Consider the following 26,479-nt stretch of genomic DNA (forward strand, 5'->3'; position numbering starts at 1 on the left):
TACTTTAGTACCCATTGTCTAGTCGGTGACTTGCAGACTTCATGTAGATACCCTCAGTCTTTCTATGCAGACCATTTAAATGAACATTATCCATGCAGCTTGAAATTCATCCAATGGGAGAAGCAATCTTGTCCAACCAATCCGATGAGGACGCAGTGTATCCAAGTGGAAAGCTGTCAAGCACTAAGGTGGGTTCCATGAGTTGGGCCTGCACAAATCTCCCACTATCAATCCTCCCCCAGTCAATAGTCACAGTGTGGTTAGGCTTACTCACGGTTCTTGGTTCAGAAGTGGATGATGGAGACCGGGAATGCAAACCATCCCTGGAAAAGATGTTAGAAAGATCCACATCAGGGTCCTGCTTGGCTTGGAGGTGGGTGATGGCTGCTTCAAACTGACTGGATGGTCCGTGTCCTAGGTCATTCTCCAAAATGACTGGTGTGAGCAGGTAATTCACAAGCCCCACTTTCACTTTCCTTTGAGTGGTATCCAAAACAACAGGCTTGGTGGGGCCATCTATGAACCCCACTTCAACTTCCTCCTGGCTAGTCCCCGAAACAACAGGTGTGGGGAGGCTGTCCATAAACTCCATATGGACCTCTTCCTGGTCAGACCCCAAAGTAACTGGTGTGGGGATGGTGTCCATAAGCTCCACATCAGCCTTGCTCTGATTAGTCTCCACAATGACAGGTGTGGGGAGGCTGTTCACAAGTCTCACATCAACCTCTCCCTGGTCCTTTCCCAAAATAACTGGTGTGGGGACGGTGTCCATAAGCTCCACATCAGCCTTGCTCTGGTCAGTCTCCACAATGACAGGTATGGGGAAGCTGTTCACAATTCCCACATCGATCACTTCCTGGTTGGTCCCCAAAATACCAGGTGTGGGGAGGCCCTCAGCCAGGGAGATGGATAATTGGGAATCTGGTACAGGGTCTTCTGGGGAAACAATAACTGGGCTTACCAGGGTAATGGAGGAACTAGTGTCTCGTAGTCCCTGGCTCTTGACCGGCTGAGCTGGTAGATGGGCTCCAAGCATGCGGCCTTGGTTTTGGAGACAATCTTTATCTATATGTCCATGGCGCCCACATGTATAACAGCGCCATAGATTGGGGGAGTCACAGGCCCTGTTTGTAGTCCTTTGTTTTGGCGCAGCTTCTGCTGGGTAGCGGGACCATCCTTCTCGACCGGCTGGTGTTAGCAGTACTGCAGCTGGAATCCCATAAACATATTCCAGAACATAAGCCCTCTCTTCTCTTGAGGATCTAGGCCCCATGGCATCCAACAACTCTGTGGCTTGGGCCATTTTGGACAAAGTTGATTCCCGATTGTCACTAGATCCATGATGTGGCACATAGTCTAAATCCTCTGGGTCAATATCGGCGAGATCCTCATCGTCCTCTGCATCATTCTGGGCATCCCAACGGACTAATTTCTGGATCAAGTCTGACCGAGTCTCAGCGTTCCAGTAGATAATCTTTCGCCTCTGGCACAGATCCTGTAGCATCCATTTACTGCAGCGGTCGTAACTCCTCTCTTGTCCTTGTCCCATGGCTGAGCTGGTGGGGTTGGACATGGCAGCGTCCGAAACCTGAATGCCTCCCCTATGGCCTGCTGGGTATGCTTATGTGCCTTCCTGGTTGTTGAGCCCTGGACGGTGTCTGAAAACACCAGGCCGCTGCAGCTCCCCTGGGTAAACCAGGCTGAGTAGTATCCCACTGCTGCCACCAATTGTGGGGACACGGGGCTCAGTGGGTGCTCTCGTCCGCTAAAACCCGCCGCCTTTAGAAAGACCGCGTGGCTCAGGGCTCATCCCAACTGAACGCCGGCCTCCTTAACCGTGGGCGTAACACTACTCAGACAACACAGGCTGAGGGAACCACAATAATTAGACTTTATTGGATGCCCAAAATATTAAACGGCACATAACACATAACCAGCAAAACACAAATGTAACAGGCAACAGAGTCTCACCCTTCCGCTGGCTCACCAGGGATTAGAATGTCCATGCCTCAGAGCTTCCAGGGCCGCTTATTCCAATCCAGCAGCACCCCGCTTTTGGCGGGCACCCACCGAGAAAGGAATAGTGCCATATTTAGGAAGCTGTGTGAGGTCTGCAAAGTCTGTACCAGGTGACTGAACTGTTCCAACCTGTGTGTCCTCCTTAGGTAGTCCTGATATGATGTTACAATCCTGGCAGCCGGAGTCGAAATCCCTAGGCTGTGGATATGATCTCCAACCGGACCCGGAGTCCCTAGATTGAAGCCATAAGATGTCCTGATCCTCTAGTCAGCTCCAAAGAGCTTAGACTGGATCCATCAGCATCCATCAACAACCTGGTGGCTTAAAGAAGTCCTTTTTATAGCCACAGCTTTCCACTTGGATACACTGCGTCCTCATCGGATTGGTTGGACAAGATTGCTTCTCCCATTGGATGAATTTCAAGCTGCATGGATAATGTTCATTTAAATGGTCTGCATAGAAAGACTGAGGGTATCTACATGAAGTCTGCAAGTCACCGACTAGACAATGGCTACTAAAGTAATCACATTAGCAATACACAACTACAATACAATGGTTACTGGAAAAGTCTGGAGGAACAATACGTTTGGCTTTCAGTGGCCAACACAATTAAATGAGTCAACAAGAGTCTTGTAAAAACAATGAGGGACTTATCCCCCATCTATAAACAATCTATCATCCTGTCTGGCTGAATGTTAAGAAACTTTAACCCATGAGAGTCCATGTCGTCACAAGACCCACTATCCGCAAGTTGTTCCTGCGGGGTCTATTTTCAAGGTCTTCTGTCCGATCCAGCAGGATGTGCACGTTCTTTTCTAAGAGATCCACATCTCTACTCCTTTGTTCAACCTCATCCTCCAGTCTGCTCACACGGCATTCTGCTTCATCTAATCTGGCACCTTGCTGCCCAACCTCATCTGTTAACCCCTTCAGGGTATCTTGAATTGCTGAGGCTATGATCGGGGCTATTTCTGCTTTTAAATATTTTGCAACCTCCTGGGCCATGTCTTTATAGTTTATTACTACAGGAAATTCGTTTGTTTTTTATGCCATGTGTTTCTTCATGTGCTTCACTCTCTCCACTTTCACTTTTGTTGTCACATTCCTGCATAGAGAGTGTGTTAGAAGCTGCAGCACTGTTTGTCAAAGTCTGCAGCCTCCTGCTCTGTCTCTGCACTCAACTACATGCCTGGATCTGTTTCCCTATTGTGTGGTTCTACCTGCCCCCAGACTTCTGCGGTGCTGAGCTCCAGGTCTCCTTCATCTCCCCTGCTTCCTCCATGGCCCGCCTTTTCACCGGCCCTGCTTACCTCCGTGCCATGCAGAGTGGGATCCCTCACTGCTGCTTTCCTTATCTCCTGCGATCTGCTGCAGGGGCTGTCAGCACGCCTGACTGCCGACAGCCCTCTGCCATTTTGGGAGTTCCCCTTGCTGCCGGCTCTGTTTTCTCTCTCATGTGCTCCCACGCCGCTCCGGAGGACATACCACTCCATCACTTGGCCGGTAAGGTAATCAGTTGTCACAGTGCCCGACTTGTGGGCGGGGTTTGCGGTGTTTGCCGTTTGAGGGGTGTTTTTCGGTCGGGGTGCTGCGGAGCTCCTCACTTTCACTCCTCTTCAGTCAGCGCCGGAAGTCTCAAATACTGATATTTTACTCTGTAAGCCATCCACCAGATCATTAATAAATATATTAAATAGTAGGGGGCCCAATACAGAACCCTGTGGTGCCCCACTAGTAACCCTGGACCAATCTGAGTATGCACTATTAATAACCACTTTATGTTTTCTATCACTAAGCCAGCTACCTTCCCATCTACACACATTTTCCCCGAGCCCAAGCTTTTTCATTTTATTTATCAATCTTTTATGTGGGACAGTGTCAAATGCTTCACAGAAGTCGAGATAAAGGACATCCAAAGATTTTCCTCGGTCCATTTGAGAGCTTACATCCTCATAGAAGCTGATCAGGTTAGTGTGACAGGAGCGATCCTTCATAAATCCATGCGGATATGGAGTTAAACATTTATTAATATTGAGACAGTCCATAATATTTTAATTTTATTAAATATGTCTTAAAAATTCCCAAGTGATTCACCTATCTAGAATTTATCAAGGGTAGTATAAATATACACCAGGGTAGCCACCCCTATACAAAATGCAATCAGAGGCAGAAAAATGGGGTATGGGATCCCAAATGGGATTAAACTGGCCCTATCAGGACCTAGCACCTCACACCTTCCTACCGACGGAGGTAAATCACCTTAACTTAGCCGGGCGCCCCCGTTCCTCGGTGGCTATCCCTCACTTACCCTAATATATTCCCTACCATATGAGGAGAAATGCCTGAGCAAGTTACCTCTAATTATTGGTTGGACTTTTTTTTACTCCACTATGCACTTTAAAGAGAGGGCAATTATAGCTTCACCTGTTTAATATGCTCAAGATCAGCTGATCAATTATTCATGTACGGGGGAAATAGATACCATTACACCCTGTCCAGTTAATACAGTTAGGTCCAGAAATATTTGGACAGTGACACAATTTTCGCGAGTTGGGCTCTGCATGCCACCACATTGGATTTGAAATGAAACCTCTACAACAGAATTCAAGTGCAGATTGTAACGTTTAATTTGAAGGTTTGAACAAAAATATCTGATAGAAATTGTAGGAATTGTCACATTTCTTTACAAACACTCCACATTTTAGGAGGTCAAAAGTAATTGGACAAATAAACCAAACCCAAACAAAATTATTTTTATTTTCAATATTTTGTTGCGAATCCTTTGGAGGCAATCACTGCCTTAAGTCTGGAACCCATGGACATCACCAAACGCTGGGTTTCCTCCTTCTTAATGCTTTGCCAGGCCTTTACAGCCGCAGCCTTCAGGTCTTGCTTGTTTGTGGGTCTTTCCGTCTTAAGTCTGGATTTGAGCAAGTGAAATGCATGCTCAATTGGGTTAAGATCTGGTGATTGACTTGGCCATTGCAGAATGTTCCACTTTTTTGCACTCATGAACTCCTGGGTAGCTTTGGCTGTGTGCTTGGGGTCATTGTCCATCTGTACTATGAAGCGCCGTCCGATCAACTTTGCGGCATTTGGCTGAATCTGGGCTGAAAGTATATCCCAGTACACTTCAGAATTCATCCGGCTACTCTTGTCTGCTGTTATGTCATCAATAAACACAAGTGACCCAGTGCCATTGAAAGCCATGCATGCCCATGCCATCACGTTGCCTCCACCATGTTTTACAGAGGATGTGGTGTGCCTTGGATCATGTGCCATTCCCTTTCTTCTCCAAACTTTTTTCTTCCCATCATTCTGGTACAGGTTGATCTTGGTCTCATCTGTCCATAGAATACTTTTCCAGAACTGAGCTGGCTTCATGAGGTGTTTTTCAGCAAATTTAACTCTGGCCTGTCTATTTTTGGAATTGATGAATGGTTTGCATCTAGATGTGAACCCTTTGTATTTACTTTCATGGAGTCTTCTCTTTACTGTTGACTTAGAGACAGATACACCTACTTCACTGAGAGTGTTCTGGACTTCAGTTGATGTTGTGAATGGGTTCTTCTTCACCAAAGAAAGTATGCGGCGATCATCCACCACTGTTGTCATCCGTGGACGCCCAGGCCTTTTTGAGTTCCCAAGCTCACTAGTCAATTCCTTTTTTCTCAGAATGTACCCGACTGTTGATTTTGCTACTCCAAGCATGTCTGCTATCTCTCTGATGGATTTTTTCTTTTTTTTCAGCCTCAGGATATTCTGCTTCACCTCAATTGAGAGTTCCTTAGACCGCATGTTGTCTGGTCACAGCAACAGCTTTCAAATGCAAAACCACACACCTGTAATCAACCCCAGACCTTTTAACTACTTCATTGATTACAGGTTAACGAGGGAGACGCCTTCAGAGTTAATTGCAGCCCTTAGAGTCCCTTGTCCAATTACTTTTGGTCCCTTGAAAAAGAGGAGTCTATGCATTACAGAGCTATGATTCCTAAACCCTTTCTCCGATTTGGATGTGAAAACTCTCATATTGCAGCTGGGAGTGTGCACTTTCAGCCCATATTATATATATAATTGTATTTCTGAACATGTTTTTGTAAACAGCTAAAATAACAAAACTTGTGTCACTGTCCAAATATTTCTGGACCTAACTGTATGCTCAAATTCAGCTGGTCATTAATTCATATACAGGCAATTATAGCTCCACCTGTTTAATATGCTCAAAATCAGCTGATCAATTAATCATATACAGGGAAAATAGATACCATTACACCCTGGTTAATATACTCAAATTCAGCTGGTCATTAATTCATATACAGGGATAATAGATACCATATCAACCTGTCCAATTAATATGCTCAAATTCAGCTGGTCATTGATTCTTATATAGGGAAAATCGATACCATAACAACCTGTCCAGTTCATATACTCAAAATCAACTGATCATTAATTCATATATTGAGATAACAAAACGCCATAGTACCCTGTTATTAATTCAAAAACAGACATAACAGTTGAAATGTTCCAATTCCACTGGTCATCTGTTAATATACAGGGACAACGGGTACCATAGCACCCCACTATCTAGATCAGGTTGATATGCCCCAATTCAACCAGAATAAATTCAAATGCAGGGGGAAAAAAAAAAATCCAAATACCAAGTTATCCTAATGAATTAAGAAGAAGGGAATTTTGTTTACTTACCGTAAATTCCTTTTCTTCTAGCTCCAATTGGGAGACCCAGACAATTGGGGTGTATAGCTTCTGCCTCCGGAGGCCACACAAAGTATTACACTTAAAAGTGTAAAGCCCCTCCCCTTCTGCCTATACACCCCCCGTGCATCACGGGCTCCTCAGTTTTGGTGCAAAAGCAGGAAGGAGGAAAAGTTATAAATTGGTTTAAAGTAAATTCAATCCGAAGGAATTTCGGAGAACTGAAACCATTCAACATGAACAACATGTGTACACAAAGAACAACAGCCCGAAGGGAACAGGGGCGGGTGCTGGGTCTCCCAATTGGAGCTAGAAGAAAAGGAATTTACGGTAAGTAAACAAAATTCCCTTCTTCTTTGTCGCTCCATTGGGAGACCCAGACAATTGGGACGTCCAAAAGCAGTCCCTGGGTGGGTAAAGTAAAACCTCGTAATAGAGCCGTAAAACGGCCCCTTCCTACAGGTGGGCAACCGCCGCCTGAAGGACTCGCCTACCTAGGCTGGCATCTGCCGAAGCATAGGTATGCACCTGATAGTGTTGCGTGAAAGTGTGCAGGCTCGACCAGGTAGCTGCCTGACACACCTGCTGAGCCGTAGCCTGGTGCCGCAATGCCCAGGACGCACCCACGGCTCTGGTAGAATGGGCCTTCAGCCCTGAGGGAACCGGAAGCCCAGAAGATCGGTAAGCTTCGAGAATTGGTTCCTTGATCCACCGAGCCAGGGTTGATTTGGAAGCCTGTGACCCTTTACGCTGGCCAGCGACAAGGACAAAGAGTGCATCCGAGCGGCGCAGGGGCGCCGTACGAGAAATGTAGAGTCTGAGTGCTCTCACCAGATCTAACAAGTGCAAATCCCTTTCACATTGGTAAACTGGATGAGGACAAAAAGAGGGTAAGGAGATATCCTGATTGAGATGAAAGGGGGATACCACCTTAGGGAGAAATTCCGGAACCGGACGCAGAACCACCTTGTCCTGGTGAAACACCAGGAAAGGTGCTTTGCATGACAGCGCTGCTAGCTCAGACACTCTCCGAAGTGATGTGACTGCTACTAGGAAGACCACTTTCTGCGAAAGGCGTGAGAGAGAAATATCCTTCATAGGCTCGAAAGGTGGTTTCTGAAGAGCCATCAGCACCCTGTTTAGAACCCAGGGTTCTAACGGCCGCTTGTAAGGAGGGACTATGTGACAAACCCCCTGCAGGAACGTGCGTACCTGTGGAAGTCTGGCTAGGCGCTTCTGAAAAAACACAGAGAGCGCTGAGACTTGTCCCTTAAGGGAGCCGAGCGACAAACCTTTTTCCAATCCGGATTGAAGGAAGGAAAGAAAAGTGGGCAAGGCAAATGGCCAGGGAGAAAAACCCTGATCAGAGCACCAAGATAAGAATATCCTCCACGTCCTGTGGTAGATCTTGGCGGACGTTGGTTTCCTAGCCTGTCTCATAGTGGCAATGACCTCTTGAGATAACCCTGAAGACGCTAGGATCCAGGACTCAATGGCCACACAGTCAGGTTGAGGGCCGCAGAATTCAGATGGAAAAACGGCCCTTGAGACAGCAAGTCTGGTCGTCTGGTAGTGCCCACGGTTGGCCCACCGTGAGATGCCACAGATCCGGGTACCACGACCTCCTCGGCCAGTCTGGAGCGACGAGGATGGCGCGGCGGCAGTCGGACCTGATCTTGCGTAACACTCTGGGCAACAGTGCCAGAGGAGGAAACACATAAGGGAGTTGAAACTGCGACCAATCCTGAACTAAGGCGTCTGCCGCCAGAGCTCTGTGATCTTGAGACCGTGCCATGAATGTCGGGACCTTGTTGTTGTGCCGGGACGCCATTAGGTCGACGTCCGGCATCCCCCAGCGGCAACAGATCTCCTGAAACACGTCCGGGTGAAGGGACCATTCCCCTGCGTCCATGCCCTGGCGACTGAGAAAGTCTGCTTCCCAGTTTTCTACGCCCGGGATGTGAACTGCGGATATGGTGGAGGCTGTGGCTTCCACCCATAGCAGAATCTGCCGGACTTCCTGGAAGGCTTGCCGACTGCGTGTTCCGCCTTGGTGGTTGATGTATGCCACCGCTGTGGAGTTGTCCGACTGAATTCGGATCTGCTTGCCTTCCAGCCACGGCTGGAACGCCTTTAGGGCAAGATACACTGCCCTTATCTCCAGAACATTGATCTGAAGGGAGGACTCTGGCTGAGTCCAAGTACCCTGAGCCCTGTGGTGGAGAAAGACCGCTCCCCACCCTGACAGACTCGCGTCCGTCGTGACCACCGCCCAGGATGGGGGTAGGAAGGATTTCCCCTTCGACAATGAAGTGGGAAGAAGCCACCACCGAAGGGAAGTTTTGGCTGCCTGAGAAAGGGAGACGTTCCTGTCGAGGGACGTCGAATTCCTGTCCCATTTGCGGAGAATGTCCCATTGGAGTGGACGCAGATGAAACTGCGCAAAAGGAACTGCCTCCATTGCTGCTACCATCTTCCCTAGGAAGTGCATGAGGCGCCTCAGGGGGTGTGACTGACCTTGAAGGAGAGATTGCACCCCTGTCTGTAGTGAACGCTGTTTGTCCAGCGGAAGCTTCACTATCGCTGAGAGAGTATGAAACTCCATGCCAAGATATGTCAGTGATTGGGCCGGTGTCAGATTTGACTTTGGAAAATTGATGATCCACCCGAAACTCTGGAGAGTCTCCAGAGCAATGTTCAGGCTGTGTTGGCATGCCACTTGAGAGGGTGCCTTGACAAGCAGATCGTCTAAGTAAGGGATCACCGAGTGTCCCTGAGAGTGCAGAACTGCTACTACTGTTGCCATGACCTTGGTGAAGACCCGTGGGGCTGTCGCCAGGCCGAAAGGCAGTGCCACGAACTGAAGGTGTTCGTCCCCTATGGCGAAACGCAGGAAGCGCTGATGCTCTGGTGCAATCGGTACGTGGAGATAAGCATCTTTGATGTCGATTGATGCTAGGAAATCTCCTTGGGACATTGAGGCGATGACGGAGCGGAGCGATTCCATCCGGAACCGCCTGGTTTTTACGTGTTTGTTGAGCAGTTTTAGGTCCAGAACAGGACGTAAGGATCCGTCCTTTTTCGGCACCACGAAAAAGTTGGAGTAAAAACCGTGACCCTGTTGCTGAAAAGGAACAGGGATCACCACTCCTTCTGCCTTCAGAGTGCACACCGCCTGAAGAAGAGCATCGGCTCGCTCGGGGGGCGGAGATGTTCTGAAGAATCGAGTCGGAGGACGAGAGCTGAACTCTATCCTGTAACCATGAGACAGAATGTCTCTCACCCAACGGTCTTTTACCTGTGGCAGCCAGGCATCGCAAAAGCGGGAAAGCCTGCCACCGACCGAGGATGCGGTGTGAGGAGGCCGAAAGTCATGAGGAGGCCGCTTTGGGAGCGGTTCCTCCGGCGGTCTTTTTAGGACGTGACTTAGACCGCCATGAATCGGAGTTCCTCTGATCCTTCTGAGGCCTTTTGGACGAGGAGAATTGAGACCTGCCCGCGGACCGAAAGGACCGAAACCTCGATTGTACCTTCCGTTGTTGAGGTCTGTTTGGTTTGGACTGGGGTAAGGATGAGTCCTTTCCCTTGGATTGTTTAATGATTTCATCCAATCGCTCACCAAACAGGCGGTCGCCAGAAAATGGCAAACCGGTTAAGAACTTTTTGGAAGCAGAGTCTGCCTTCCATTCACGTAGCCACATGGCCCTGCGGACTGCCACCGAATTGGCGGATGCTACCGCCGTACGGCTCGCAGAGTCCAGGACAGCATTAATGGCGTAGGACGCAAACGCCGACGCCTGAGAGGTTAAGGACACCACTTGCGGAGCAGACGTACGTGTGACTGCATTAATCTGCGCATGACAAGCTGAGAGATAGCTTGGAGTGCCCATACGGCTGCGAATGCTGGAGCAAAAGACGCGCCGATAGCTTCATAGATGGATTTCAACCAGAGCTCCATCTGTCTGTCAGTGGCATCTATGAGTGAAGCCCCATCTTCCACTGCAACTATGGATCTAGCCGCCAGTCTGGAGACTGGAGGATCCACCTTGGGACACTGAGCCCAGCCCTTGACAACGTCAGGGGGGAAGGGATAACGTGTATCCTTAAGGCGCTTGGAAAAACGCTTATCTGGACAAGCTCGGTGTTTCTGGACTGCCTCTCTGAAGTCAGAGTGATCCAGAAACGTACTCATTGTACGCTTGGGAAACCTGAAACGGAATTTCTCCTGTTGAGAAGCTGACTCCTCAATTGGAGGAGCTGGGGGAGAAATATCCAACACCTGATTGATGGTCGCTATAAGGTCATTCACTGTGGCGTCACCTTCAGGTGTATCTAGGTTGAGAGCGGCCTCAGGATCAGAATCCTGATCTGCTACCTCCGCTTCATGATCCAGAGAGTCCTCCTGCTGAGACCCTGAACAGTGTGATGAAGTCGAGGGAATTTCCCAGCGAGCCCGCTTAGGCGGTCTGGGACTGCGGTCCGTGTCAGAGACCTCACCCTGGGAGCTATGGGTCACCCCAGGAGCACTTTGCTGCTCCAACTGAGGGGGGCCTGGGGTCAATGATTCAACAGTGCCCGGGGCCTGAGTCACCGGTCTGGACTTTAAGGCTTCTAGTATCTTAGCAGACCATTTATCCATACTCTCAGACAGTTTGTCAGCAAATACTGCAAACTCCGTCCCTGTCACCTGGACAGTGGTAGCAGGTGGATCCATTTGGGCCACCAGTAGCAGAGGCTCCGGCTGAGTAAGTGCCACAGGGGCCGAGCATTGCACACAATGAGGGTCGGTGGAACCTGCCGGTAGTATAGCCGCACATGAGGTACAGGTTGCAAAGTAAGCCTGTGCTTTGGCACCCTTGCTTTTTGCGGACGACATGCTGTTGTCTCCTCTGAGTACAATCCAGGAGGGTATATAGCCAAAAATCAACAGTGCGACCGTACAGTGTAAATGTATAGCATATAAGCATATATATATATGTACACTTCGGCACTCAGTGGGGCCAGCACCTCAGGTGCTGCTTACCGACCGCTCAAAGCGGTTGTGTGACCACCAGATCCCTGCCTAGGCCTCCCAGAGCCGTGTAGTCTCTCCTCTCCAGCGTCAGAAGAGCTGACAGGAATGGCTGCCGGCGTTCTGTGGGGAGGAGGGGGCCGTGGGCGTGCCGTAGAAAGTGCGGGAATCTGGTGCCCCACTGTGCTGAGTGAGGGGGGAGGAGGATACAAAGTATGCTCCAGCCCTCAGCGCTGACGTCCTGTGCAGCGTCCCGCCCTTCCCCTGACTGGCAGGCCTGGGGGCGGGAATATGCGATACTAGGCCGCAAAAGCCGGGGACTAAAGTTATAAGCGCGGCCGGCAGATAAGCGCGGTCGGCGCGGTAGTCCCCGGCGCACTAACACACCCAGCAGTGCTGCAGTGTGTATGGCACAAGCGCTCCATGCGCGGTCCCCCAAGGGGACACAGAGTACCTCACAGTAGCAGGGCCTTGTCCCTGACGATACCCGGCTCCTGTCCAGCAGATTCCCCAGGGGCTGCGGAGGGAGCACGGTCCCCGTGCCTGGAGACCGATTAGGATCCCACTTCACCCAGAGCCCTTAAGGGATGGGGAAGGAAAACAGCATGTGGCTCCTGCCTATGTACCCGCAATGGGTACCTCAACCTTAACAACACCGCCGACCAGAGTGGGGTGAGAAGGGAGCATGCTGGGGGCCCTGTTATGGGCCCTCTTTTCTTCCATCCGACATAGTCAGCAGCTGCTGCTGACTAAGATGTGGAGCTATGCGTGGATGTCAGCCTCCTTCGCACAAAGCATAAAAACTGAGGAGCCAGTACGGGGGGTGTATAGGCAGAAGGGGAGGGGCTTTACACCTTTAAGTGTAATACTTTGTGTGGCCTCCGGAGGCAGAAGCTATACACCCCAATTGTCTGGGTCTCCCAATGGAGCGACAAAGAAAACACAATTAACTTGCTTTAAGCAATTCCTAACCTCTGGAACAATGCCAGTATGTATACTCATTATAAATGAATAGATATCATTTTAAAGCTGATAAATTAACTTCCCTTTATCAAGTGCATCCGCACTGCCCCTGAGGCAGTGCGGATGCACTTGATAAAGGGAAGTTAATTTATCAGCTTTAAAATGATATCTATTCATTTATAATGAGTATACATACTGGCATTGTTCCAGAGGTTAGGAATTGCTGAAAGCAAGTTAATTGTGTTTTCTTAATTCATTAGGATAACTTGGTATTTGGATTTTTTTTTTTCCCCCTGCATTTGAATTTATTCTGGTTGAATTGGGGCATATCAACCTGATCTAGATAGTGGGGTGCTATGGTACCCGTTGTCCCTGTATATTAACAGATGACCAGTGGAATTGGAACATTTCAACTGTTATGTCTGTTTTTGAATTAATAACAGGGTACTATGGCGTTTTGTTATCTCAATATATGAATTAATGATCAGTTGATTTTGAGTATATGAACTGGACAGGTTGTTATGGTATCGATTTTCCCTATATAAGAATCAATGACCAGCTGAATTTGAGCATATTAATTGGACAGGTTGATATGGTATCTATTATCCCTGTATATGAATTAATGACCAGCTGAATTTGAGTATATTAACCAGGGTGTAATGGTATCTATTTCCCCCGTACATGAATAATTGATCAGCTGATCTTGAGCATATTAAACAGGTGAAGCTATAATTGCCCTCTCTTTAAAGTGCATAGTGGAGTAAAAAAAAGTCCAACCAATAATTAGAGGTAACTTGCTCAGGCATTTCTCCTCATATGGTAGGGAATATATTAGGGTAAGTGAGGGATAGCCACCGAGGAACGGGGGCGCCCGGCTAAGTTAAGGTGATTTACCTCCGTCGGTAGGAAGGTGTGAGGTGCTAGGTCCTGATAGGGCCAGTTTAATCCCATTTGGGATCCCATACCCCATTTTTCTGCCTCTGATTGCATTTTGTATAGGGGTGGCTACCCTGGTGTATATTTATACTACCCTTGATAAATTCTAGATAGGTGAATCACTTGGGAATTTTTAAGACATATTTAATAAAATTAAAATTTTAAAGGGATTGTTTTTTTTCACTATATATGTACCTTTTGACTATCCTGAAATTATTTTGATTGTTAGCCTGACAGTCCATAATAGTAAAATCCTTCAAACATTTCACCCACAACAGATGTTAAGCTTACCGGCCATAGATAATAGCTTAATAGCTTACCGGTAATATCCTCTATTATTCCTATAGATAAAAATGTAATGTGATGACATCAGAGCCTCTCACCTCCCCGGTCATATCCTCTGTTATCCCCATAGATAATGATGTAATGTGATGACATCAGAGCCTCTCACCTCCCCGGTCATATCCTCTGTTATTCCCATAGATAATGATGTAATGTGATGACATCAGAACCTCTCACCTCCCCGGTCATATCCTCTGTTATCCCCATAGATAATGATGTAATGTGATGACATCAGAGCCTCTCACCTCCCCGGTCATATCCTCTGTTATTCCCATAGATAATGATGTAATGTGATGACATCAGAGCCTCTCACCTCCCCGGTCATATACTCTGTTATTCCCATAGATAATGATGTAATGTGATGACATCAGAGCCTCTCACCTCCCCGGTCATATCCTCTGTTATCCCCATAGATAATGATGTAATGTGATGACATCAGAGCCTCTCACCTCCCCGGTCATATCCTCTGTTATTCCCATAGATAATGATGTAATGTGATGACATCAGAGCCTCTCACCTCCCCGGTCATATCCTCTGTTATCCCCATAGATAATGATGTAATGTGATGACATCAGAGCCTCTCACCTCCCCGGTCATATCCTCTGTTATTCCCATAGATAATGATGTAATGTGATGACATCAGAGCCTCTCACCTCCCCGGTCATATACTCTGTTATTCCCATAGATAATGATGTAATGTGATGACATCAGAGCCTCTCACCTCCCCGGTCATATCCTCTGTTATTCCCATAGATAATGATGTAATGTGATGACATCAGAGCCTCTCACCTCCCCGGTCATACCCTCTGTTATTCCCATAGATAATGATGTAATGTGATGACATCAGAGCCTCTCACCTCCCCGGTCATATCCTCTGTTATTCCCATAGATAATGATGTAATGTGATGACATCAGAACCTCTCACCTCCCCGGTCATATCCTCTGTTATTCCCATAGATAATGATGTATTGTGATGACATCAGAACCTCTCACCTCCCCGGTCATATCCTCTGTTATTCCCATAGATAATGATGTAATGTGATGACATCAGAGCCTCTCACCTCCCCGGTCATACCCTCTGTTATTCCCATAGATAATGATGTAATGTGGTGACGTCACAGCCTCTCACCTCCCCGGTCATACCCTCTGTTATTCCCATAGATAATGATGTAATGTGATGACATCAGAACCTCTCACCTCTCCGGTCATATCCTCTGTTATTCCCATAGATAATGATGTATTGTGATGACATCAGAACCTCTCACCTCTCCGGTCATATCCTCTGTTATTCCCATACATAATGATGTATTGTGATGACATCAGAACCTCTCACCTCTCCAGTAAGATGGAAGATTATCTCCAGACTCAGGTTTAATATCTTCTCCATAATTTGGACTTTGTCCTTAGTCATCTTTTATGGGTCAATCAGGAAAAGTCTGAAGAAAACAACAGAAGATCCTTTATTGTAAAGAAAATCATCTAAAAGAAAAATCACAAAAAATAACTGAAGAGAATAAGGCTATGTCCACACTGTGCATCTTTTACTGCGTTTTTGAGGTCACAAAGATGCACCTAAATGCATGTATTTCCTTCTCCCAGCAAAGTCTATGAGATTTCTATTTTGCTGTATTCACAGTGCATCTTTTTTGGCTGCGTTTTTTACGATGCAACATGTAAATTTTGTGTTTTTCCAGCGTTTTTAAGCCCTTCCAGTCAAAAGATCTGACTTAAAAAACGCATTGGGCACAATGCGGTAAAATTGCATCAACAAGGCACAGCATTTTTTGCCGCGATGCAATTGGTGCGTTTATTGGGACAAAAACGCGGCATCTTTGTGGTAAAAAAAAACAAAACAATGAACTGTGTGAACATACCCATAGAGGAAATAATTCTGTGCAGAAGATCAGGCGACTGCAATACTTTATTCTTGGTCCTAAAATTCCCAGGCTTTAAAACAGTTAATCATAAACCATGTGTCGCTCTCTCTCCCATGTGTAGTGCGGGGTCTGTCGCTCTCTCTCCCTCATGTGTAGTGCGGGGTCTGTCGCTCTCTCCCTCATGTGTAGTGCGGGGTCTGTCGCTCTCTCTCCCTCATGTGTAGTGCGGGGTCTGTCGCTCTCTCTCCCTCATGTGTAGTGCGGGGTCTGTCGCTCTCTCTCCCTCATGTGTAGTGCGGGGTCTGTCGCTCTCTCTCCCTCATGTGTAGTGCGGGGTCTGTCGCTCTCTCTCCCATGTGTAGTGCGGGGTCTGTCGCTCTCTCTCATGTGTAGTGCGGGGTCTGTCGCTCTCTCCCCCTCATGTGTAGTGCGGGGTCTGTCGCTCTCTCCCTCATGTGTAGTGCGGGGTCTGTCGCTCTCTCCCTCATGTGTAGTGCGGGGTCTGTCGCTCTCTCCCTCATGTGTAGTGCGGGGTCTGTCGCTCTCTCTCCCTCATGTGTAGTGCGGGGTCTGTCGCTCTCTCCCTCATGTGTAGTGCGGGGTCTGTCGCTCTCTCTCCCATGTGTAGTGCGGGGTCTGTCGCTCTCTCTCCCTCATGTGTAGTGCGGGGTCTGTCGCTCTCTCCCTCATGTGTAGTGCGGGGTCTGTCGGTCTCTCTCCTCCATGTGTAGTGCGGGGTCTGTCGCTCTCTCTCCCTCATGTGTAGTGTGGGGTCTGTCGCTCTCTCTCCCTCATGTGTAGTGCGGGGTCTGTCGCTCTCTCTCCCTCATGTGTAGTGTGGGGTCTGTCGCTCTCTCTCCCTCATGTGTAGTGCGGGGTCTGTCGCTCTCTCTCTCCCCCATGTGTAGTGCGGGGTCGGTCGCTCTCTCTCTCCCCCATGTGTAGTGCGGGGTCGGTCGATCTCTCTCCCCCATGTGTAGTGCGGGGTCTGTCGCTCTCTCCCCCTCATGTGTAGTGCGGGGTCTGTCGCTCTCTCCCCCTCATGTGTAGTGCGGGGTCTGTCTCTCTCCCTCATGTGTAGTGCGGGGTCTGTCGCACTCTCACCCTCATGTGTAGTGCGGGGTCTGTCGCACTCTCCCCCTCATGTGTAGTGCGGGGTCTGTCGCACTCTCCCCCTCATGTGTAGTGCGGGGTCTGTCGCTCTCTCTCCCTCATGTGTAGTGCAGTGTCTGTCGTTCTCTCTCTCCCTCATGTGTAGTGCGGGGTCTGTCGCTCTCTCCCCCTCATGTGTAGTGCGGGGTCTGTCGCTCTCTCCCCCTCATGTGTAGTGCGGGGTCTGTCTCTCTCCCTCATGTGTAGTGCGGGGTCTGTCGCACTCTCACCCTCATGTGTAGTGCGGGGTCTGTCGCACTCTCCCCCTCATGTGTAGTGCGGGGTCTGTCGCACTCTCCCCCTCATGTGTAGTGCGGGGTCTGTCGCTCTCTCTCTTTCATGTGTAGTGCAGTGTCTGTCGTTCTCTCTCTCCCTCATGTGTAGTGCGGGGTCTGTCGCTCTCTCCCCCTCATGTGTAGTACGGGGTCTGTCTCTCTCCCTCATGTGTAGTGCGGGGTCTGTCGCACTCTCACCCTCATGTGTAGTGCGGGGTCTGTCGCACTCTCCCCCTTATGTGTAGTGCGGGGTCTGTCGCTCTCTCTCCCTCATGTGTAGTGCAGTGTCTGTCGTTCTCTCTCTCCCTCATGTGTAGTGCGGGGTCTGTCGCTCTCTCCCCCTCATGTGTAGTACGGGGTCTGTCTCTCTCCCTCATGTGTAGTGCAGTGTCTGTCGCTCTCTCTCCCTCATGTGTAGTGCGGGGTCTGTCGCTCTCTCCCCCATGTGTAGTGCGGGGTCTGTCGCTCTCTCCCCCATGTGTAGTGCGGGGTCTGTCGATCTCTCCCTCATGTGTAGTGCGAGGTCTGTCGCTCTCTCCCCCATGTGTAGTGCGGGGTCTGTCGCTCTCTCCCTCATGTGTAGTGCGGGGTCTGTCGCTCTCTCCCCCATGTGTAGTGCGGGGTCTGTCACTCTCTCTCCCTCATGTGTAGTGCGGGGTCTGTCACTCTCTCTCCCCCATGTGTAGTGCGGGGTCTGTCACTCTCTCTCCCTCATGTGTAGTGCGGGGTCTGTCACTCTCTCTCCCCCATGTGTAATGCGGGGTTTGTCACTCTCTCCCTCATGTGTAGTGCGGGGTCTGTCGCTCTCTCTCCTCCATGTGTAGTGCGGGGTCTGTCGCTCTCTCTCCTCCATGTGTAGTGCGGGGTCTGTCACTCTCTCTCCCCCATGTGTAGTGCGGGGTCTGTCGCTCTCTCTCCCTCATGTGTAGTGCGGGGTCTGTCGCTCTCTCCCTCATGTGTAGTGCGGGGTCTGTCGCTCTCTCCCTCATGTGTAGTGCGGGGTCTGTCGCTCTCTCTCCCCCATGTGGAGTGCGGGGTCTGTCGCTCTCTCCCCCTCATGTGTAGTGCGGGGTCTGTCGCTCTCTCCCCTTCATGTGTAGTACGGGGTCTGTCGCTCTCCCTCATGTGTAGTGCGGGGTCTGTCGCTCTCTCCCCCTCATGTGTAGTGCGGGGTCTGTCGCTCTCTCCCCTTCATGTGTAGTGCGGGGTCTGTCGCTCTCTCCCTCATGTGTAGTGCGGGGTCTGTCGCTCTCTCCCTCATGTGTAGTGCGGGGTCTGTCGCTCTCTCTCCCCCATGTGGAGTGCGGGGTCTGTCGCTCTCTCCCCCTCATGTGTAGTGCGGGGTCTGTCGCTCTCTCCCCTTCATGTGTAGTACGGGGTCTGTCGCTCTCCCTCATGTGTAGTGCGGGGTCTGTCGCTCTCTCCCCCTCATGTGTAGTGCGGGGTCTGTCGCTCTCTCCCCTTCATGTGTAGTGCGGGGTCTGTCGCTCTCTCCCCCTCATGTGTAGTGCGGGGTCTGTCGCTCTCTCCCCTTCATGTGTAGTGCGGGGTCTGTCGCTCTCTCCCCTTCATGTGTAGTGCGGGGTCTGTCTCTCTCCCCCTCATGTGTAGTACGGGGTCTGTCGCTCTCCCTCATGTGTAGTGCGGGGTCTGTCGCTCTCTCTCCTCCATGTGTAGTGCGGGGTCTGTCGCTCTCTCTCCTCCATATGTAGTGCGGGGTCTGTCGCTCTCTCCCTCATGTGTAGTGCGGGGTCTGTCGCTCTCTCTCCCTCATGTGTAGTGCGGGGTCTGTCGCTCTCTCCCCCATGTGTAGTTCGGGGTCTGTCGCTCTCTCTCCCTCATGCGTAGTGCGGGGTCTGTCGCTCTCTCTCTCCCCCATGTGTAGTGCGGGGTCTGTCGATCTTTCTCCCCCATGTGTAGTGCGGGGTCTGTCGCTCTCTCCCCCTCATGTGTAGTGCGGGGTCTGTCGCTCTCTCCCCTCATGTGTAGTACGGGGTCTGTCTCTCTCCGTCATGTGTAGTGCGGGGTCTGTCACACTCTCACCCTCATGTGTAGTGCGGGGTCTGTCGCTCTCTCCCCCTCATGTGTAGTGCGGGGTCTGTCGCACTCTCCCCCTCATGTGTAGTGCGGGGGTCTGTCGCACTCTCCCCCTCATGTGTAGTGCGGGGTCTGTCGCACTCTCCCCCTCATGTGTAGTGCGGGGTCTGTCGCACTCTCCCCCTCATGTGTAGTGCGGGGTCTGTCGCTCTCTCTCCCTCATGTGTAGTGCGGTGTCTGTCGTTCTCTCTTTCCCTCATGTGTAGTGCGGGGTCTGTCGCTCTCTCCCCCATGTGTAGTGCGGGGTCTGTCGCTCTCTCTCCCTCATGTGTAGTGCGGGGTCTGTCGCTCTCTCTCCCTCATGTGTAGTGCGGGGTCTGTCGCTCTCTCCCTCATGTGTAGTGCGGGGTCTGTCGCTCTCTCTCCCTCATGTGTAGTGCGGGGTCTGTCGCTCTCTCTCCCTCATGTGTAGTGCGGGGTCTGTCGCTCTCTCCCTCATGTGTAGTGCGGGGTCTGTCGCTCTCTCCCTCATGTGTAGTGCGGGGTCTGTCGCTCTCTCCCTCATGTGTAGTGCGGGGTCTGTCGCTCTCTCCCTCATGTGTAGTGCGGGGTCTGTCGCTCTCTCTCCCATGTGTAGTGCGGGGTCAGTCGCTCTCTCTCCCTCATGTGTAGTGCGGGGTCTGTCGCTCTCTCTCCCTCATGTGTAGTGTGGGGTCTGTCGCTCTTTCTCCCTCATGTTTAGTGCGGGGTCTGTCGCTCTCTCTCTCCCTCATGTGTAGTGCGGGGTCTGTCGCTCTCTCTCCCCCTCATGTGTAGTGCGGGGTCTGTCGCTCTCTCCCCCTCATGTGTAGTACGGGGTCTGTCGCTCTCCCTCATGTGTAGTGCGGGGTCTGTCGCTCTCTCTCCTCCATGTGTAGTGCGGGGTCTGTCGCTCTCTCTCCTCCATATGTAGTGCGGGGTCTGTCGCTCTCTCCCCCATGTGTAGTGTGGGGTCTGTTGCTCTCTCTCCCAAGTGCAGTGCGGGGTTTGTCGCTCTCTCTCCCCCCATATGTAGTGCGGGGTCTGTCGCTCTCTCTCCCTCATGTGTAGTGCGGGGTCTGTCGCTCTCTCCCTCATGTGTAGTGCGGGGTCTGTCACTCTCTCTCCTCATGTGTAGAGCGGGCTCTGTCGCTCTCTCATGTGTAGTGCGGGGTCTGTCGCTCTCTCTCCCCCATGTGTAGTGCGGGGTCTGTCACTCTCTCCCCCTCATGTGTAGTGCGGGGTCTGTCGCTCTCTCCCCCTCATGTGTAGTACGGGGTCTGTCGCTCTCCCTCATGTGTAGTGCGGGGTCTGTCGCTCTCTCCCCCTCATGTGTAGTGTGGGGTCTGTCGCTCTCTCCCCTTCATGTGTAGTGCGGGGTCTGTCGCTCTCTCCCCCTCATGTGTAGTACGGGGTCTGTCGCTCTCCCCCATGTGTAGTGCGGGGTCTGTCGCGCTCTCTCCTCCATGTGTAGTGCGGGGTCTGTCGCTCTCTCTCCTCCATATGTAGTGCGGGGTCTGTCGCTCTCTCCCCCATGTGTAGTGCGGGGTCTGTCGCTCTCTCTCTCCCCCATGTGTAGTGCGGGGTCTGTCGCTCTCTCTCCCTCATGTGTAGTGCGGGGTCTCTCGCTCTCTCTCCCCCATGTGTAGTGCGGGGTCTGTTGCTCTCTCTCTCAAGTGCAGTGCGGGGTTTGTCGCTCTCTCTCCCCCCATATGTAGTGCGGGGTCTGTCGCTCTCTCTCCCTCATGTGTAGTGCGGGGTCTGTCGCTCTCTCCCTCATGTGTAGTGCGGGGTCTGTCGCTCTCTCTCCTCATGTGTAGAGCGGGCTCTATCGCTCTCTCCTCATGTGTAGTGCGGGGTCTGTCGCTCTCTCTCCCTCATGTGTAGTGCGGGGTTTGTCGCTCTCTCCCCCTCATGTGTAGTGCGGGGTCTGTCGCTCTCTCCCCCTCTTGTGTAGTACGGGGTCTGTCGCTCTGCCTCATGTGTAGTGCGGGGTCTGTCGCTCTCTCCCCCTCATGTGTAGTGCGGGGTCTGTCGCTCTCTCCCCTTCATGTGTAGTGCGGGGTCTGTCGCTTGCTCCCCTCATGTGTAGTACGGGGTCTGTCGCTCTCCCTCATGTGTAGTGCGGGGTCTGTCGCTCTCTCTCCTCCATGTGTAGTGCGGGGTCTGTCGCTCTCTCTCCTCCATATGTAGTGCGGGGTCTGTCACTCTCTCCCTCATGTGTAGTGCGGGGTCTGTCGCGCTCTCTCCCTCATGTGTAGTGCGGGGTCTGTCGCTCTCTCCCCCATGTGTAGTTCGGGGTCTGTCGCTCTCTCTCCCCCATGTGTAGTGCGGGGTCTGTCGCTCTCTCTCTCCCCCATGTGTAGTGCGGGGTCTGTCGCTCTCTCCCCCTCATGTGTAGTGCGGGGTCTGTCGCTCTCTCCCCTCATGTGTATTACGGGGTCTGTCTCTCTACGTCATGTGTAGTGCGGGGTCTGTCGCTCTCTCCCCCTCATGTGTAGTGCGGGGTCTGTCGCTCTCTCCCCTCATGTGTATTACGGGGTCTGTCTCTCTCCGTCATGTGTAGTGCGGGGTCTGTCGCACTCTCACCCTCATGTGTAGTGCGGGGTCTGTCGCACTCTCACCCTCATGTGTAGTGCGGGGTCTGTCGCACTCTCCCCCTCATGTGTAGAGCGGGGTCTGTCGCACTCTCCCCCTCATGTGTAGTGCGGGGTCTGTCGCACTCTCCCCCTCATGTGTAGTGCGGGGTCTGTCGCACTCTCCCCCTCATGTGTAGTGCGGGGTCTGTCGTTCTCTCTCTCCCTCATGTGTAGTGCGGGGTCTGTCGCTCTCTCCCCCATGTGTAGTGCGGGGTCTGTCGCTCTCTCCCCCATGTGTAGTGCGGGGTCTGTCGCTCTCTCCCTCATGTGTAGTGCGAGGTCTGTCGCTCTCTCTCCCTCATGTGCAGTGCGGGGTCTGTCTCTCTCTCTCTCTCCCCCATGTGTAGTGCGGCGCTGTCGCTCTCTCTCCTCCATATGTAGTGCGGGGTCTGTCGCGCTCTCTCTCTCCTCCATGTGTAGTGCGGGGTCTCTCGCTCTCTCTCTCCATGTGTAGTGCGGGGTCTGTCGCTCTCTCCCTCATATATAGTGCGGGGTCTGTCGCTCTCTCTCCTCTATGCGTAGTGCGGGGTCTGTCGCTCTCTCTCCTCCATGCGTAGTGCGGGGTCTGTCGCTCTCTCTCCTCCATGCGTAGTGCGGGGTCTGTCGCTCTCTCTCCTCCATGCGTAGTGCGGGGTCTGTCGCTCTCTCTCCACCATGCGTAGTGCGGGGTCTGTCGCTCCCTCTCCTCTATGCGTAGTGCGGGGTCTGTCGCTCTCTCTCCTCCATGCGTAGTGCGGGGTCTGTCGCTCTCTCTCCTCCATGTGTAGTGCGGGGTCTGTCGCTCTCTCTACTCCATGCGTAGTGCAGGGTCTGTCTCTCTCCACCATGCGTAGTGCGGGGTCTGTCCCTCTCTCTCCCTCATGCGTAGTGCGGGGTCTGTCGCTCTCTCTCCCTCATGCGTAGTGCGGGGTCTGTCGCTCTCTCTCCCTCATGCGTAGTGCGGGGTCTGTCGCTCTCTCTCCCTCATGCGTAGTGCGGGGTCTGTCGCTCTCTCTCCCTCATGCGTAGTGCAGGGTCTGTCGCTCTCTCTCCCTCATGCGTAGTGCGGGGTCTGTCGCTCTCTCTCCCTCATGTGTAGTGCGGGGTCTGTCGCTCTCTCTCCCCCATGTGTAGTGCGGGGGTCTGTCGCTCTCTCTCCCCCATGTGTAGTGCGGAGGTCTGTCGCTCTCTCTCTCCCTCATGTGTAGTGCGGGGGGTCTGTCGCGCTCTCTCTCCCTCATGTGTAGTGCGGGGTCTGTCGCTCTCTCTCCCTCATGTGTAGTGCGGGGTCTGTCGCTCTCTCTCCCTCATGTGTAGTGCGGGGTCTGTCGCTCTCTCTCCCTCATGTGTAGTGCGGGGTCTGTCGCTCTCTCTCCCTCATGTGTAGTGCGGGGTCTGTCGCTCTCTCTCCCTCATGTGTAGTGCGGGGTCTGTCGCTCTCTCTCCCTCATGTGTAGTGCGGGGTCTGTCGCTCTCTCCCTCATGTGTAGTGTGGGGTCTGTCGCTCGCTCTCCCTCATGTGTAGTGCGGGGTCTGTCGCTCTCTCTCCCTCATGTGTAGTGCGGGGTCTGTCGCTCTCTCTCCCTCATGTGTAGTGCGGGGTCTGTCGCTCTCTCTCCCCCCATGTGTAGTGCGGGGTTTGTCACTCTCTCTCCCTCATGTGTAGTGCGGGGTCTGTCGCTCTCTCCCCCTCATGTGTAGTGCGGGGTCTGTCGCTCTCTCTCCCTCATGTGTAGTACGGGGTCTGTCGCTCTCTCTCCCTCATGTGTAGTGCGGGGTCTCTCGCTCTCTCTCCCTCATGTGTAGTGCGGGGTCTCTCGCTCTCTCTCCCACATGTGTAGTGCGGGGTCTGTCGCTCTCTCTCCTTCATGTCTAGTGCGGGGTCTGTCGCTCTCTCTCTCCCTCATGTGTAGTGCAGGGGTCTGTCGCGCTCTCTCTCCCCCATGTGTAGTGCGGGGGTCTGTCGCTCTCTCTCCCCCATGTGTAGTGCGGGGGTCTGTCGCACTCTCTCCCCCATGTGTAGTGCGGGGTTTGTCGCTCTCTCTCCCTCATGTGTAGTGCGGGGTCTGTCGCTCTCTCCCCCTCATGTGTAGTGCGGGGTCTGTCGCACTCTCCCCCTTATGTGTAGTGCGGGGTCTGTCGCTCTCTCTCCCTCATGTGTAGTGCAGTGTCTGTCGTTCTCTCTCTCCCTCATGTGTAGTGCGGGGTCTGTCGCTCTCTCCCCCATGTGTAGTGCGGGGTCTGTCGCTCTCTCCCCCATGTGTAGTGCGGGGTCTGTCACTCTCTCTCCCTCATGTGTAGTGCGGGGTCTGTCGATCTCTCCCTCATGTGTAGTGCGAGGTCTGTCGCTCAATCCCCCATGTGTAGTGCGGGGTCTGTCGCTCTCTCCCTCATGTGTAGTGCGGGGTCTGTCGCTCTCTCCCTCATGTGTAGTGCGGGGTCTGTCGCTCTCTCCCCCATGTGTAGTGCGGGGTCTGTCACTCTCTCTCCCTCATGTGTAGTGCGGGGTCTGTCACTCTCTCTCCCCCATGTGTAGTGCGGGGTCTGTCACTCTCTCTCCCTCATGTGTAGTGCGGGGTCTGTCACTCTCTCTCCCCCATGTGTAATGCGGGGTTTGTCACTCTCTCTCCCTCATGTGTAGTGCGGGGTCTGTCACTCTCTCTCCCCCATGTGTAATGCGGGGTCTGTCACTCTCTCTCCCTCATGTGTAGTGCGGGGTCTGTCACTCTCTCTCCCCCATGTGTAGTGCGGGGTCTGTCACTCTCTCTCCCTCATGTGTAGTGCGGGGTCTGTCACTCTCTCTCCCCCATGTGTAGTGCGGGGTCTGTCACTCTCTCTCCCTCATGTGTAGTGCGGGGTCTGTCACTCTCTTTCCCCCATGTGTAGTGCGGGGTCTGTCGCTCTCTCTCCTCCATGTGTAGTGCGGGGTCTGTCGCTCTCTCTCCCCCATGTGTAGTGCGGGGTCTGTCGCTCTCTCTCCCTCATGTGTAGTGCGGGGTCTGTCGCTCTCTCCCTCATGTGTAGTGCGGGGTCTGTCGCTCTCTCCCTCATGTGTAGTGCGGGGTCTGTCGCTCTCTCTCCCCCATGTGGAGTGCGGGGTCTGTCGCTCTCTCCCCCTCATGTGTAGTGCGGGGTCTGTCGCTCTCTCCCCCTCATGTGTAGTACGGGGTCTGTCGCTCTCCCTCATGTGTAGTGCGGGGTCTGTCGCTCTCTCCCCCTCATGTGTAGTGCGGGGTCTGTCGCTCTCTCCCCTTCATGTGTAGTGCGGGGTCTGTCGCTCTCTCCCCCTCATGTGTAGTACGGGGTCTGTCGCTCTCCCTCATGTGTAGTGCGGGGTCTGTCGCTCTCTCTCCTCCATGTGTAGTGCGGGGTCTGTCGCTCTCTCTCCTCCATATGTAGTGCGGGGTCTGTCGCTCTCTCCCTCATGTGTAGTGCGGGGTCTGTCGCTCTCTCTCCTCCATATGTAGTGCGGGGTCTGTCGCTCTCCCCCTCATGTGTAGTGCGGGGTCTCTCGCTCTCTCTCCCACATGTGTAGTGCGGGGTCTCTCGCTCTCTCTCCCCCATGTGTAGTGCGGGGTCTGTCGCTCTCTCTCCCTCATGTCTAGTGCGGGGTCTGTCGCTCTCTCTCTCCCTCATGTGTAGTGCAGGGGTCTGTCGCGCTCTCTCTCCCCCATGTGTAGTGCGGGGGTCTGTCGCTCTCTCTCCCCCATGTGTAGTGCGGGGGTCTGTCGCGCTCTCTCTCTCCCCCATGTGTAGTGCGGGGTTTGTCGCTCTCTCTCCCTCATGTGTAGTGCGGGGTCTGTCGCTCTCTCCCCCTCATGTGTAGTGCGGAGTCTGTCGCTCTCTCTCCCTCATGTGTAGTGCGGGGTCTGTCGCTCTCTCTCCCTCATGTGTAGTGCGGGGTCTCTCGCTCTCTCTCCCTCATGTGTAGTGCGGGGTCTCTCGCTCTCTCTCCCACATGTGTAGTGCGGGGTCTCTCGCTCTCTCTCCCCCATGTGTAGTGCGGGGTCTGTCGCTCTCTCTCCCTCATGTGTAGTGCGGGGTCTGTCGCTCTCTCTCTCCCTCATGTATAGTGCAGGGGTCTGTCCCGCTCTCTCTCCCCCATGTGTAGTGCGGGGGTCTGTCGCTCTCTCTCCCCCATGTGTAGTGCGGGGGTCTGTCGCTCTCTCTCTCCCTCATGTGTAGTGCGGGGTCTGTCGCTCTCTCTCCCTCATGTGTAGTGCGGGGTCTGTCGCTCTCTCTCCCTCATGTGTAGTGCGGGGTCTGTCGCTCTCTCTCCCTCATATGTAGTGCGGGGTCTGTCGCGCTCTCTCTCCCTCATGTGTAGTGCGGGGTCTGTCGCTCTCTCTCCCTCATGTGTAGTGCGGGGTCTGTCGCTGTCTCTCCCTCATGTGTAGTGCGGGGTCTGTCGCTCTCTCTCCCTCATGTGTAGTGCGGGGTCTGTCGCTCTCTCTCCCTCATGTGTAGTGCGGGGTCTGTCGCTCTCTCCCTCATGTGTAGTGCGGGGTCTGTCGC

At 52.5% G+C, this 26,479-nt stretch overlaps 1 protein-coding gene across 2 annotated transcripts in view; it reads right to left on the minus strand.

The window, feature by feature from the left end:
* LOC142302722 (uncharacterized) overlaps positions 1 to 15,936 on the minus strand; it is a 40,430-nt gene extending 24,494 nt beyond the window's left edge. For both annotated transcript variants that reach the window (XM_075343847.1, XM_075343840.1), the window contains exons 1-2: positions 15,862 to 15,936; positions 15,321 to 15,423 (exon numbers count right to left, since the gene is read on the minus strand). In XM_075343847.1, the coding sequence (XP_075199962.1) occupies positions 15,321 to 15,398 (78 nt within the window). In that variant the 5' untranslated portion in view covers positions 15,399 to 15,423; positions 15,862 to 15,936. The remainder of the gene's footprint in view (positions 1 to 15,320; positions 15,424 to 15,861) is intronic.
* Between the last annotated feature and the right edge of the window lie 10,543 nt (positions 15,937 to 26,479).

Source organism: Anomaloglossus baeobatrachus, chromosome 1 (genome assembly GCF_048569485.1).
Source record: "Anomaloglossus baeobatrachus isolate aAnoBae1 chromosome 1, aAnoBae1.hap1, whole genome shotgun sequence".
Lineage (NCBI taxonomy): Eukaryota > Metazoa > Chordata > Amphibia > Anura > Aromobatidae > Anomaloglossus > Anomaloglossus baeobatrachus.